Source organism: Anolis sagrei, chromosome 5, assembly GCF_037176765.1.
Source record: "Anolis sagrei isolate rAnoSag1 chromosome 5, rAnoSag1.mat, whole genome shotgun sequence".
Lineage (NCBI taxonomy): Eukaryota > Metazoa > Chordata > Lepidosauria > Squamata > Dactyloidae > Anolis > Anolis sagrei.
The window spans coordinates 155481966-155497927 of record NC_090025.1 but is presented as its reverse complement, the minus strand read 5'-3'; the positions used below and the strand labels follow the sequence as shown (position 1 = coordinate 155497927).

General features: G+C 40.3%; 1 protein-coding gene across 2 annotated transcripts; it reads right to left on the bottom strand.

Annotated features, from left to right (window-relative positions):
* Nucleotides 1–392: 392 nt before the first annotated feature.
* On the bottom strand, nt 393–14161 carry AMDHD1 (amidohydrolase domain containing 1). Of its 2 annotated transcripts, XM_060777291.2 has the most exons (10): nt 14006–14161; nt 13593–13901; nt 11833–11939; nt 10241–10305; nt 9268–9545; nt 8520–8745; nt 5946–6070; nt 4534–4627; nt 3666–3826; nt 393–1572 (listed from the first exon to the last, which is right to left on the bottom strand). In XM_060777291.2, the coding sequence occupies exons 2-10, from the start codon at nt 13727–13729 to the stop codon at nt 1467–1469; spliced, it is 1299 nt and encodes a 432-aa protein (XP_060633274.2). In that variant the 5' UTR covers nt 13730–13901; nt 14006–14161; the 3' UTR covers nt 393–1466. The 2 variants fall into 2 exon arrangements, with proteins under 2 accessions (XP_060633274.2, XP_060633273.2); XM_060777290.2 differs by lacking the exon at nt 14006–14161 and having other exon boundaries at nt 13593–13999.
* Nucleotides 14162–15962: the final 1801 nt, after the last annotated feature.

Sequence of the window (15962 nt, the reverse complement as noted above, 5' to 3'; positions counted from 1 at the left end):
GTGGAAACTGAAGCAGTGCCAGTCCAATAACTTCAAACAGATTCAGGGTTTTAAAAGAGAATCCATATAATGTAATTTTCCTGCAAGACAGTATTACCCTCCCTAAAAACTGGAACAACGTCACCAGCAAGGAGATTTTAGGGCCCAGAAAAATGGTTCAAACTGCAAACCTGATGGACTGCCATGTGAAGTCACATACAAAAAGGAGCACAGGGAAGGCTTACTGTATGGACTTTTCATGTACAGTTTAGATCTTCAAATGAATGGAGCCTGGACCAGTTGTTCCTTTAGCCACATCCTGGGCATGGACTGCCATCAGGAGGGACAAAGATCCGGAAAATATCTCAGTACTACTGGCTTAAAATTCAATTCCTGTCTATTTTATTAAAATGAAAGCATCGAGGATGCGTTATTTATATTTATTTATTTATTTATTTATTTCCCTGCTTTTCTCCTGAATAGGATTCAAAGCCACTTACAGCATAATTTGAAACATACATATAAATCTTGATTTCACAACTTGCCCTGAAAGTATCAGGAAGATGATTAAAAATTTTCACATGCAAGAATGCGTACAAGAAAAAGGAAGCTCAAATCTAGGAAAAGCCTAGAACAGCATTTCTCAACCTGGGGGTAGGGACCCCTGGGGGGGGGGGGGTCACAAGGGGGTATCAGGGGGGTTGCCAAAGACTATCAGAAAACAGTTTTTTCTATTGGTCATGGGGGTTCTGTGTGAGAACTTTGGCCCAATTCTATTGTTGGTGGGGTTCAGAATGCTCTTTGATCGTAGATGAACTATAAATCCCAGAAACTACAACTCCCAAATGTCAAGGCCTATTTTCTCCAAATTCCACCAGTTTTCACATTTGGGCATATTGAGTATTTGTGCCAAGTTTGGTCCAGATCTATCATTGTTTGAGTCCACAGTGCTCTCTGGATGTAGGTGAACTACAACTCCAAAACTAAAGGTCAATACCCACCAAAACCTTCCAGTATTTTCTGTTGGTCATGGGAGTGTGCCAAGTTTTATTCAATTCCAATATCATTGGTGGACTTCAGAATGCTCTTTGCAGATGAACAATAAATGCCAGTAACTACAACTCTTAAATGAAAAAAAATCAGTCCCCCCTCCCAACCCCATCAGTATTCAAATTTGGACACATCGGGTATTTGTGCCAAATTTGGTGAATGAAAATGCATCCTGCATATCATATATTTACATTACGATTCATAACAGTAGCAAAATTAGTTATCAAGTAGCAACGAAAATAATGTTATGGTTGGGGGAGGAGCACTATTAAGGGGTCGTGGCATTAGGAAGGTTGAGAGTCACTGGCCTAGAACTTTATTTATAGTAAGCACATATATTGCATACAGCTTTTATATAGGCATGAGATTCAGGGTAATTTGCCTATGTGTCCATTAGAACTTCTGGCAACTGTTGTACTGGATATTGCGGGAAGTATTTAGAAGTCCAAAGTGCTGTCATTTTTATAGACAACATTTCCTTTTACAATGACATATTCAACCACCTCTTGATGGCCACCAAACTGGTAGATCAAATGTTCCCATCTAGAGATAATAAAAGAAACACACAAGTAATCATCCCTTTAAAGCATCTGTTATATACTAATAAACTAGGAAGTTGAAGAGCCAAGCTACATTATCAATCGAGTCCCCATCTACACTGCCATATAATCCAGTTTCTAAATCCAGCTATCTGCCTTGAACTGTGTAGTGTAGACACATATAATCCAGTTCAACGCAAATAAGCTGGATTATATGGCAGTATAGATCCTGCCAAAGTCAGGTAAAGGGTAATATTAAAGCTTCCCCATTTATTTCAATATAAATAATCCCTCTTTGTTGTTGCTTTGTGTGCCTTCAAGACTTTCCCCATTTATGACAATCCTGTCGTGGAAAGACTTGTTTGTAGAGCATTTGCCTTTCTTTAAGGCTATGAGTGTGTGACTTGCCCAAGGTCCCTACTGTGACGTATTGTAAAATAAAGCACGTATAGTTCAAATTTGATCAGCCCACACACTGACTTGCTAGTGAAAGAAAATATACCACGCAGGTGAACAGTAAAGAACAAGTAGTTTACTCTTCGTAATTCAGAACAACATATGTACAATGTGATCAGGTGCATCGACTCACATAATGTCCTTTTATCAGAGATTTAAAATGGTCTTTCTCTGTCCATGTGGATAAATTCCTTCAGCAGCTCACGAAGAAAGAGCACACTCCAAACTCTTTCTCTCCCCCCCCCCCCTCTCTCTGCTTCTCTCTCTGCACCTGCATAACTTAAGCCTGAACAAAAATGTAGCAGCATTCAAAAATCCCAGGCTCAGCCTGCTCGCCCAGCATTGCCTGAACAATCAGCTTCATGAATCTTATTTTACAGTTGACACACACACATTCACTGATTCCTTGCATGCTCCAACATCTACTTCACGGAAAGCCTGCAGGGCAACCTTAGGCAAGTCATATTCTCTCAGCCTCAGAGGAGGACCATGGCAAACACCCTCCAAACAAAACTTGGTAATAAAAAACATGTGTGTATAGGTTTGTGTGTGTGTCTAATATGTATTTATTTATCTAAAGAGGATGGGGAATTAAAATGCATCATGCTCTTAAGAGCTATTTTCATGGTTTAATTCCTACAAGGCAGCTTAAAGCTGGTTTTACATTGACAATTTCAAAGTTATGCATAGTATTAGGTTTTACAACATAGTTTTAAAAAACAAGGAAGGAGTATGTATTTAATGATTTCAATTGGTACAGTATTATGGCTACTTTGTGGCTGAGGGGGAAAAGGAAAGGACCTTAGGCTGTTAGGAATTGTGGGAGTTGAAGTCTAAAGCATCTGCAGGGTTCAAGTCTAAAGCATCTGGAGGTTTGTTACTGTGCACATAAACATTTTGTGCACAGTAACAAACCTTTATTTGAAACACTGGTTCCAAATAAACGTTTTCTGAATGAAATACTATTTCAGTTGCAATGCTTTTATCTGCCATAGCAGAATGAGAGTTATTAAGTCTAGGTAGCATTAACTGCATTAAAATATTAAATGTAAATCAAAGAGTGGGGTGTTTTCTTTTGAGCTTCTGATTAAAATAATCTGAACTTGGTGAAAATTCAAAGTAGAAATTGTTAGGGCATGTAAAAAAATCAGTCTGTGAGTGTGTTAACTGAAAATGCAAAGCACAAAGCTGATTGATTGGGCTGCATCCAAGAGACTAGCTGAGCCTGGGAGTTTTGGCAACAGTTACATTTTAGGCTTTAGCTGTGCAGGAGCTAGCAGAGAGACAGTCTGAGTTCTTGCTTCATGAGCTGCTGGAAGAAGATCTCCCACATGGACAACTAAAGACCATTTGAATTTCTCTCAAAAGGCGTTGTGTGGGTCAATGCAACTGTTCACCTGACTACAGAAGTTGCTCTGCATTACAAAGAGTAAACTCCTTGCTCTTTAGCGATCATCTAAGTGGCATGTATTTCTTTCTCTGGCAAGATAGTGTGTGGACTGCTGAAACGTGAACTATATTTTCATTTCACCACAGAAATGACCCAAAAACCTTTTTCTGGACATTGCAATCCAAATAAGAATTACTTATTTAATTTACTCTGAATGCAGAATCACACTGCTTAGGCTTTCATATACTTACTTGGGTGAGTTTATGATGAGGAGATCTCCTTGTTTGCCAATTTCTATGGAGCCATGCAAGTGCGATTTTCCAAGAGCATAAGCTGCATTGATAGTGGCAGCTGCTAAAGCTTCTTTCATTGACATCTTCATGTTTACACAGGCCAAATGCATCACCATGGGCTAACAAATGAGGGAAAGTAATATCCAAATTTACTACATGAGTAAATAAAACATAAATGAATCTCTTATATTTTGGGACCTTCTGAGTCTTCTAGTTCATAAGTGAGAGGAGTTTGTTTCAGAGAATATGGCTTCAACTGTCTTTGAAGAAAATCAGAGTTGTCTTCAGCCATTGGAAAGCAGAAATACACTTGAGAAGCATCTCTTTCAAAGAGATTACTATATGACTACTGGGCTTTAATGGTTTGATAAATAATACATTCCATACATAACTGAATTCATAGGTTTTTTGTGTGTCGGGAGTGACTTGAGAAACTGCAAGTCACTTCTGGTGTGAGAGAATTGGTTGTCTGCAAGGACGTTGCCCAAGGTACGTCCAGATGTTTTACCATCCTGTGGGGGGCTACTCTCATGTTCCCACATGATAAGCTGGAGCTGATAGATGGGAGCTCACCCTGCTCCCCGGATTTGAACTGCCAATCTTTTGGTCAGCAGTCCTGCTGGCACAAGGGTTTAATTCATTGCGCCACTGGGGGCTCCTATTGATTTCATGTGGTATACTATTATAGAAAATGAAATGGGATTGTTACCAATTTCCAAGGACTCAATAATCAAAGTAATCAATATCCCAGCTTTTCAGAACTTTGCAATTATATAAAGAGTAACTGCCTTGTGTCTGAAAACTGTCACACACAAAGAAGTCTTACCATAGAACAGCAATAAGCATTGGGGTTAAAATCACTGCCAAGAGCAACAATCACTCCTTCTTCTAACATTTTTCTAGCTTGAGGTTGTTTTAATCTAAAAAAAGAAAAAAAAAGATCATCAAATATTACCATTTAAATAACAGCAGAAGACATTGAGCCCTCTCAAAAAGACAAAATAAAGATTAAATTTTAATATTGGAAAAGGAAGGCACTTTTTGGACCACCTACACATAAGATCCCTAAAGATCCAGTGTAGCAAGTATATTTTGTTTGCATGCCTTAATAATGGCAAATGTTTCATTGGAAATTTCAGGACTAAAAATGACTTATCAAAATGATATATCATACCCTGTTAAATTGTGGAAACGTTACAATATTCAATTGTACACTCTCAGTTTCAGAAGGTGCTGCCAGAAATTTAAAATTTGGATAATTTATTAGGAGCACAGTCCAGAAAAGCTTAAAAAGGTAAAGGTAAAGGTTTTCCTCCAACATTAAATCTAGTTGTGTCCGACTCTGGGGGTTGGTGCTCATCTCCATTTCTAAGCCAAAGAGCCAGTGTTGTCCATAAACACCTCCAAGGTCATGTAGCTGGCACGACTGCATGGAGCGCCATTACCTTCCCGTTGGAGTAGTACCTATTGATCTCCTCATATTCATCTAGTACAAGCATGGGCAAACTTCAACCCAGCGGATGTTTAGAATTTCAACTCCCACAATTCCTAACTCCCTCAGGCTCTTTCCTTTTCAAACTGATAGGCTGTCAGAAGATGTGGCTAACAATAGAAGCTCACCCCATCCACAGATTCAAACCGCCAACCTTCCGATCAGCAAGTTCTGCAGTTTAGCGGTTTAACCCGCTGTGCCACCATGGCTAAACTGATGGAACGCTTAACTGCAGCTAAATCCAGCTAAAAGCAATGGAAAGATGTTCTGTACAAGTTCATACATTCAGCCTGGAACAGAGTTTCAGTATGGGCTTAGTACTCTTTATCAAAAATGCTTGAAACCAGAAGTGTTTTGGATTTAAGAGTTCTTTTATTCTGGAATACCCATATTTGCATAATAAGCTATTTTGGAGATGAGATCAAAGTTGAAACATGAAATACATTTGTTTCATATATACCTTATACACTTGAAGGTAAATATATATAATATTCTAAATACTTTTGTGCATGAAACAAAGATTGTGCACATGGAACCATTAGAAAGCAAAGATGTCCCTATCTCATCCACTCATATGGTCAATTTTGTTATATTTCGGAATTCTGGATAAAGGATGCTTAACTTGTATTATGGTGGAGGAACATCTATCTCCTCAAAGTCTACTATACATTTCTCCAAAATATATTATATGCATCCCAGTACAGAATAACAAATAACAACCTCATGCTTTTTAAAATTACAGTTACCTCAGAATATAGGCAGTGGTTGGTAACAGAACAGCTGCACACTTTGCCCTGGCCATTGCAGTAATACCTTCATTGCTGATTTCTTCTAAATGGCTTACAGCTTGAGCTCCCAGTTCAGCTCCAAGCTATAGAAGGCAAATAGAAGGCAAAGCAAAGTTTGAAGTAAAAGTTGTGAGCAGACAATGGAGATAAAGTTCTTAGAGGCAAGGTGACTTGCTAGCATTCAGGGTTTTTTTAAAGACTCGTTTTAAACAGAGCTTGCTAAAGCCTTTTTTTTTCTCCAGACCACAGTTCCAAAAATCCTTCATTCAGCATGGCTGAGGAATTCTTGCAGATTTAGTCCCAAAATTTGCTCCTATTCATTGGAAGGCAATTTACCACATACAGGCCTGTAGCCAGGATTTTGATTGGGGGGGGGGGGGGGGCTGAGTCTGAGTGAAAGAGGGTCTACCCTAGCAAACCTTTGTATCGTTACCCCAATACCCCCATGCATATGAAATATATTGAGCATGGTGATCAGATCATGATATGAATAAATGTAACAGTTTAAATAATGTACCTGTAAGGCTTTCTCATGGACCACCATCAGAATTTGGGGGGGGGGGGGCTGAAGCCCCCAAGCCCCCCCCCCCACTACATGCCTGACCACAGCACCTCCCCATGACCGAGTCAAGCACAGCCAAATTCTGGAGATGATGAAAATAGGGAAGCCTTACCTCTGTTTATGTACTGTCTTTCTTTGTCTATTGTATAACAGCATTGAATGTTTGCCATATTTGTATGTGTAATCTGCCCTGAGTCCCCTTGGGGAGATAGAGTGGAATATAATTAAAGTATATTATTATTTAGAATATTTAGCTCCCTCCAGACTTGCAGTGTAAAAACATCTGAAAGTATGCATGTCTACATCCTGCTTTGCAGACTAGCTAATCTTATTTGATGTTTTTTTTTGTTTCATACTTGCTTTGCTTGATTTTGTATTTGATGAGAGATTTTTCCACTCTCTTTCTCTGTGAAACACAAAGAGCTACAAAGAAGAATATTTTTATAATAAATTATTCTACTAATGGGGCATTAAAAGGGGGGAAATATACTCTAATTTTTCCCAACACTCCTTTGGAATCGCAATTCAGTTGCGATTAAACACTGAAAAAATACTAGAGAAATTATTTGTAGATAACACAACACCCACTGGTAATACATGGTTTGAAATGTACTAATAGTGCAGAACCAGGAAAGGGTCACCAAAGTCCATCTTTTGATTTTACAAAAAAAGATAAGCAAAGTCAATGTTTGAAAGGAAAGCAAGATGCAATCAGCAAAGGTTAGAAAGTCCAGCTTCCCTAGAAACAGACATTTTATTTTGGACAATAGCTCCCAGAATCCTCCAACCAGAATGAAGACCATGCTGACCAAGGGATACTGAAGTTATTTATATCTATACATATATAATAGAAGTGAAAATATATCTATGCATGCATATATCTATGTTTGTATGTGGTTTCCAAGACTGTGACCCCAAAAATGACGGGATACTGTAAAGGTTTGGAAGCGATTGACCTTGGATTTTGGGAGTTATAGTTCACTCCGCATCCAGAGTGCCCTGTGATTCCCACTATTGATGGGTCTAAATCAAACTTGGCACAAATACTCAGCACAACCATCTCTGAATACTGGCTAAGTGTGGGGGGAATTGATCTTGGATGCTGGGAGTTAAAGTTCCACATTGAGTGAGCACTCTGAGCCCAGCCAACAATGGATCTGAACCAAACTTGGCACACTTATCCACCATGGTCAACTTTAACTACTGGTGTGGTTTGGGAACAATGAAAGATGGTGATGGGGGTTGTAGTTTACCCACATTTTAATACATTTTCTAACGGATCCATTCTTAAAATCCAAAGCCCAACAATGAATAATTACAATGTTTTTTGGAAGGCGCTGAACAGACTGCGCTCTGGCACCACGAGATGCAGAGCCAACCTTCAGAAATGGGGCTACAAAGTGGAATCCTCGACATGTGAGTGTGGAGAGGAGCAAACCACTGACCACCTGCTGCAATGCAACCTGAGCCCTGCCACATGCACAATGGAGGACCTTCTTGTAGCAACACCAGAAGCACTCCAAGTGGCCAGATACTGGTCAAAGGACATCTAATCAACTACCAAACGCACAAATTTTGTATTTTGTCTGTTTGTTTACTTTGTTCTGTCAGAAATGTAACATAATTGACTGGTTGCTGATGACTCGATCAATAAAAATAAATAAAATCTTTGCAAAAGACCTAACCCGATCATCGTTAAGTTCCTAAGTTAGTGATCCATAAAAGTAACCTTTCTAGGTTCCGAGCATTTGAACTAATCCACCTTTTGTGTTACTTGTTACTTTTTCTTGTAGCTAACTGAAAAATCTTAGTGTTAGAAGAAGTCCTATGGCCCATCATGTCCAACCATCTACTCAGTGTAAGATCTCCAGCAACAGTATCCTCAGCAGATAGCTGTCCAGCCTCATTCCCCCAAAGGAGCATTCAAAAACGAATGGGTGTCCCATTCCCCCTTCCCCTTTAAGAAATACCTCAGCGCTCTTCATTGGATGCAATTCATCTCCATGGAAGTTAATCTGTAATCCCATATCTTTCCCAGCTTGCAGAATTTTTCTAGTGGAATTCAGATCAAAGACACCCTTTTCGCAGAAAACATCGATATTGTCAACATGTATTTCTCCATTAAGTTCGAGCTCCTTCAGTTTAGGGAGGTGGAAGTTGATAATGTCATCAGCCGCTTCCATGGCAGTTTTACCCCTATAGAAATGGAAAATGTGACAAAATCATAACATTAATCTAATCTAATCCGATTCAGGGAAAACATTACAGGGTCTGGAATAATAACATTACTGAGTTGTTGTAGGTTTTTCAGGCTGCCATAGATGCAGGCAAAACGTCAGGAGAGAATACTTCTAGAACATGGCCATACAGCCCGAAAAACCTACAACAACCCAGTGACTCTGGCCATGAAAACCTTCCACAAATACATATACCATTACTGGGTCTGGAATAATTCCAAACCCTGGTAGTGATACTTCTGAATCAGAATGTTTTTTTTAAGAATTACAATTTCAAGTATCCTTCAGCCAGCATGATGCCAACCAGTATGGGAGTTCTACTCCAAATAGTTAATTTTCAGAGGTTTTTCTTTCTTTTTCCTTTCTTTTGTTTTTGGTGACTATAAAAAGAACAACCCAGTGACCCATACAATTTTTATATGCACACTAAAAACATAAAAATGTTATAGACCCCACCAAGAAAGAAGTTTATTTATATTACTTGGGAACTGAGTGGGCACCACAGTAAGTGGACGAAATACCAATGTCGAGTTCCCTCCTGGCTCGCTCAATCACTCGGAGCATCTTGATCTCAGTCTCAAGGTTTAGACCATATCCACTTTTGCATTCGACCAAAGTAGTGCCAGCTCTCATCATCCGCAGCAGTCGCTGTTTGAAACTCTGGAAAAGCTCATCTTCAGGGACTTCCTGAGTATGCTTCACGGTGAAATGTATTCCCCCTCCAACTTGATGAATATCCATATAGGAAGCTCCTGCCAACTTAAAGGAGAAGGAGCTGCTCAAACACCTGTCATTGGGGAAACTACACCTCATAAATCAGCTGCAAGGAATGAAGTCCGGGAGTGCATCCACACTGTAGAACTAAAGCAGTTTGACACCACTTTAACTGTAATGGATTGATGCTATGGAATCCTTGGAAGTAAATTTTTGCAAGATCTTTAACCTTCCTTGCCAAAAGGTGTTGGTGCCTCATCAAATGATAACTCCCAGGATTCCACAGCACTGGGTCAAGACAGTTAAAAGTGGTGTCAAACTGCATTAATTCTACAATGTGGATACACTCTGGGTCTCCTGTGGTTAATTTTCAAGGACCTCCAAAGGGGCTTAATTTAATTATCGACATTCCCCATACAGTTTAGGACAACAGTTAAAACAGAAGAAATTATACTATCAAAAAATTAAAGCAGCTGAAAAGATAAATCATTTAAAAAATCACACCATATAAAGCCTGTTTTTCCTAAAAAAATAGTTTTCAAAGAAATAATAACAAACCCTGGAAAGTCATTATTAATTCTACCTCTTAGTGTCTGAAGTTATCCATTCTCTGTTGTTCTGTACACTATATGTAATGCTACAATATTTGTAATTTTCAGAAGCATGCCCTTATGGAAACAAAAGTTAGATGTGAGCAAAAGAAAATATACCAAATACTCAAAATAGATATGCATGTTTACCTTCATCGAAAATTCATGAACCCTGTCACCAGCCCATACAGGGTGTGTGTGTGCATCAACCAGACCTGATTCAAAGGAAACACAAAAATACAGTCATTATGCATGACTTGGATATTTCTATTATATTTCCTAGCATTAAGGAATATATTGCCATTTTTTTAAATCAATGTTTTTGTTAGAAAGGATGAAATAGGTCTATCATGTCAAGTGCACTTTATATACTGGCAAATACGCACATTGTTGGAATGGAAGTGATACAAATATATATCTTTTGCAATTTCAGATAATGGTTTGTTTGTTTTTTAATGCAATTTATGTAACCTTTATAGTGATGATAAAAATTTCTAGGATACTGATGTGCACAGACATATCTGCAACTATGTACTGACTTTCTCCTCATTCTTTTGGGGGGAAACCGCTTTCAACACATTCTGAATGTGAATCTCATATGTAAATGAAAAGCTTCTGGTTACAAATATTTCTGAATGGGAGAATGGAGATTTTGTTAAAATGTCTTTAGAAATGTCCTAGACATAATTCAAGTCATCTAGAGCGTCAGCATCCTTGTGATGGGATGTTCATGTATTATTTTATTTACTCTGTGCCTTTAAAAGCTACCCAACACCCAAAATTGGGTGTGGGTGGAGGTGGGTGGGTTAGCCTATGAATGTGGAATGCCTGGAAAACAAGTTAAACATGAGTCAACAATGTCATGCGACAGCTAAAAAAGCCAATGGGATTTTGGCCTGCATAAATAGGAGTATAGTGTCTAGATCCAGAGAAGTCATGCTACCCCTCTATTCTGCCTCGGTCAGATCACACCTGGAATCACACTGTGACCACAATTGAAAGTAGATGTTGCCAAGCCGGAATGTGTCCAGAGGAGGGCGACTGAAATGATCAAGGGTCTGGAGAACAAGCCCTATGAGGAGTGGCTTAACAAGCTGGGCATGTTTAGCCTGTAGAAGAGAAGCCGAGAGGAGACATGATAGTCATGTATAAATACATGAAGGGAAGTCACAGGGAGGAGGGAGCTGGCTTTCTTTCTGCTGCCCTGGAGACTAGGCTGCAGAGCAATGGCTTCAAACTACAGGAAAGGAGAGTCCACCTGAACATTAGGAAGAACTTCTTAACTGTGAGAGCTGTTCAGCAGTGGAATTCTGTGCCTCAGAGTGTGGTGGAGGCTCATTCTTTGGGGGCTTTTAAACAGAGCTTGATGGTCATATGTTGGGGATGCTTTAATTGTGATTTTCCTGCTTCTTGGCAGGGTGTTGGACTGGATGGCCCCTAAGGTCTCTTCCAACTCACTGATTCTATTATTCTATAAGTTTTCTCTGCTGCTTGCTAATAGAAAAAGCTTGATATATTTCATTTGCTTGAATTTATTACACCTATAGGGACAGGGTCAGTGGCCAGGTGATTGGACTAGATGACCTTTGTGATGTCTTCCAATTCCATATAATTTTATGACTCTAGCTTAGAGGGAGCCATTAATTTTCATTCAAAGTGGAAATAATTCAGAATACATTTGGACAAATGAAAGTCTCTGCATATTTCTGTTTTGTGCAATAAAGTCTAGCAAATATACCCACCTGGTAAAATGCACTTTCCTGAACAGTCAATTGTTTTTTCAAAAGATGCTCCTGAAAATTGCTTGCGAATGGTCTTTGCATCACCAGCTGCCTTTATACAGCCATCTCTGCAAGCAAACAACCATCCTCACATTAGTTACAAACAAAAAGAGACAAAATTTCAACGTTTTGTATCCTAATTCTAAATAGTTTTCTTGCTTATCTATTGAAGTACACTACAACTGATGCATTAAATGAGTACTTTAGCTGGGTTGTTTAAGAAAAAAAATAAACAAATTGAGTTGAATCTACACAGGAACTGTAATTCAGTTTGGAGGTGGATTAAAATGAATGGATTTCACTGTGCAGTGCCTACACAAACACCCCAGGAACCGGTTCAAGGCTGGGACAGTGGCCACAGTATCTGCAGATTGCAGACTGCAATCAAACCATAGTTTTTTCTCTTACTCGATCCACTGAGATGCGCTTATGCGCATATCCATGACTATAACTGAGTGCTACATTAATTGGTAATGACAATCTGGAACGGAATATGGATTACGAGATTGGTTATGATTTGACGACGAGACGGAGCAGATTATTTAGTGTAATTATATTATTGTGTATTAGTGATATGTTGATTTTTCGTTATTGCCTTATTGTGAATTGTCTTTTATATGTTGTACACCGCCGTGAGTCGCCCTAGGGCTGAGAACGGCGGTCAACAAATGCAGCAAATAAATAAATAAATAAATATTTCGGATCAATGCTGTATTATAGCAGGGCATAGGAAATGAGAACGAAGATGCGGCAAATGAGAATCCCCATGAGAATGATGGTGTTTCTTCTCTTGTGGGTACTTATATACTTTCCTAGTAGTTGTGATTTGGGTTTTTAAAAAGTGCATCAGTGCTAGTGGTGTCTTGCTAAACACTCCACATTTTTTGATCTTGAATTCAAGCCCTGTATAGGATATAATATGATCTGCTGTAGTAGATTTCTTTTACTTATTTTGAAATTTTTGGGGAGGTTTTTTTAGCATGCTGTTTTTCGCTCAATGCATGTGTGTATTGGGGAATGTATTTTTTGTGGACACCCTGCCCTCAAGCCAGCTTCAAGCCTCACCCATGGTCCCATCCTTGGTCAGATGCACCCACAGTCCCATAATATCCCCTTAGTCCCACAGATGCATCCTTATTTATTTATTTATTTATTTATTTGCTATACTTGTATACCGCTGCTTCTCAGCCTAGCCGGCGACTCAGCGCGGTTTACAACAAAATATAACAATCGGCAATATACAGTTTAAAAGCATAAAAAACATAATACACAATACATATATCAACAAACAATCCAATTCAACTCCTGACTAAAATCGTAATCCAGTTTCGTCGTCCATATTGCCAGTCCTTTAATGCCCCTTAGATGCACCCTTAATTTCATAAATCCAGCATTGGGAGACCTAGCAAAAATCCCTGTTGGTTTCAGTGCTTTTGGATCCAACGCATAAACTAACATTTATCTGAAATGAAATAAAAGTAATGGCCAAATAAATTCACCGGTTATAAGGAAATACATTCTAAAAACCATAGACTTCACTTTTTATTAGGCAGTTATGCTTTGAATAAAAGGAACTGGCTTTACCAGGCAAAGTAGTTAGCTTTTCCTGTCAGTCAAAGTACTGAACAACATACTCCTTGAGTATGTTTTTTTTTTCCAGCCAGACTTTCCCCCTCCCCATTTTCCCATAATAACCAGCTCCACCATTTGAGACCACTTACTTGCCAATCACCACACTGGCATTTTCCAGGACCTCCAGATGTTGCATACCAGCCTCCAGGAGGTATTTCTCACCTTGGGAGCAGACCAGCACTAGCTCTTTGGCACCTTCAAGCAAGAGCTTGTATTCGCCAGCCATTGTGTCGCTCTCTCCAAACCTGTCGCCAAGCTAAGCCAGCCAGATGGGGAAGTGAGACACGAAAGGCTTCAACAGGGCCAGGAGAGCAGCTTAGAGTTTTCCCAGTCAGGCTCTGTCTCTCTGTCTTTCCTCTAGAAGTGTTGTTTCATTTGTCTTTAGACTGCTGCATTCACTGGAAAACAAACACATACGTTTCATAATCAACGAAGGGATCCTCAGCTGCACCCAGAAAGTCATGCAGTTTGAAAAACTAAGTGTACTTATTTTGATACTAACTCTAGGGAATCACCAATTAATAATGCTTCCCAGTCAGAGCTTGGAGAATCAGTAACTATTTGAACTATATGGCTGAGAACTACCCAGCCTTCCAAATTCCCAAAAAGAAACTTTTCCAAGCAGACACAACAACGGAGAGATCCTTGCCAAGTGGCATCTGGCATAAAAGAGAGCATGCCAACCTTTCTCCTTCCTCTGGATGGGTCTGATTTTGACTTGTGGCCATGTTTGGTTTTTTAAATGCAGAAATGAGTAGATAAGTCTGTTATAGCAAGAACAAAAAAAAGAACACTACAGCATCTTAAGAGACTTCCACATTTATTTATGTTCATGTTCAATGACAAATGCACGATACTTCACTTGGGCAGAAAAAAATGAAATGCAAAGATACAGAATGGGGGACACCTGGAGTCGTCATGGACAAGAAGTTAAACATGAGCCAACAATGTGATGCGGCAGTTTTAAAAGCCAATGGGATTTTGGCCTACATCAATAGGAGTATAGTGTCTAGATCCAGGGAAGTCATGCTACTCCTCTAGACCACACTTGGAATACTATGTCAAATTTTGGGCACCACAACTGAAAGGAGATGGTGACTCTAAGCTGTCCAGAGGAGGGCGACTGAAACGATCAAGGGCCTGGAGAACAAGCCCTAGGAGAAGCAGCTTAAAGAGCGGGGCATGTTTACCCTGCAGAAGAGAAGGCTGAGAGGGACCTGCAGACAACGACATCTGGAGGATGGCAATTATTATCATTCCTCCTGTGGGTCGTTTGTTTACTGTCGGGTGACTCAGAGTGGCATAACATCATGCATCCCGGCAAACATTCAATGCATCACTTATACAAACAGTTAAAAACATAACATAAAATCATTTTAAAAGTAGATCTAAACACATTAAACACATAAAACATGATAAATTCAATACAAAAATAATACACTGTACAAGTCCTTAATCATAATTCAGCTGCAGCATTTCTAACCGTGGCCAGACAAGATGTTAAATTGCAGTTCCGTCATTCACCAAACGCCTGCTTGGATAGGAAACAAGCTTCCTGAATGCCAGGAGGGAGGGGGTCGATCTAATCTCTCTAGGAAGAGAGTTCCACAGCCAAAGGGGCCACCACCGAGTAGGCCCCGTCCCTCGTCCCCATCAATTGCACTTGTGAAGGCGGTGAGACCGAGCACAGGACCTCCCCAACAGATCTTAACACTCATACTGGACTGTAAAGCGAGATACATTCAGATAGACAAGCTAGACTGGAGCCATTTCACCTAAAGGCAGAACCAACACTAAGGGTGCATCTCTGTAGAGCTGGTGGAGTTTGACATCACTTTCACTACCACCGTGGCTCAAGAATATGGAACCCTGAGATTGCCAGGGGGTGCATCTGCACTGTAGTGTACATCAGGCATGGGCAAACTTAGGCCATCCAGGAGGACCGAAATTTCCCCCCGTCTAGTGCAAATGCACTCTTCCGTAGGCTGAGACTCGTGCAATGGCTCTGCCTGGGAGTTGCTTTGCCAAGGTGTTTCCCAGGCGCCTTTCTGGGCGCGCGAGACTTCGGGGCGCGCGCTGGAAGTCTGCCCGGAATCCCCATCCGCGCCTCGAGCCTCCTCCTAACCGCCCAGGAGGAAGGAAGGAAGGACCGAGCCCCCTTGCAGCTGCCACAAAGGGGAGGCAGCCTCCCATGCCTTTGCTTTGGTCGCCTCTCCCTGCCTGCCTGCCTCCCTCCCTCTCTCCCTTGGCCCTCTTTGGGGAGAGGAGGCCAGCGGGGGTTGCGCCTTGGAAGCAGCAGGCAAGTCCTAAGCCGGGCAAGGGGAAATTTCCTAGGAAGGAAGGAAGGAAGGAAGGAAGGAAGGAAGGAAGGAAGGAAGGAAGGAAGGAAGGAAGGAAGGAAGGAAGGAAGGAAGGAAGGAAGGGAAAGATGGGAGGAAGGAAGGGGGGAAGAAGAAAAA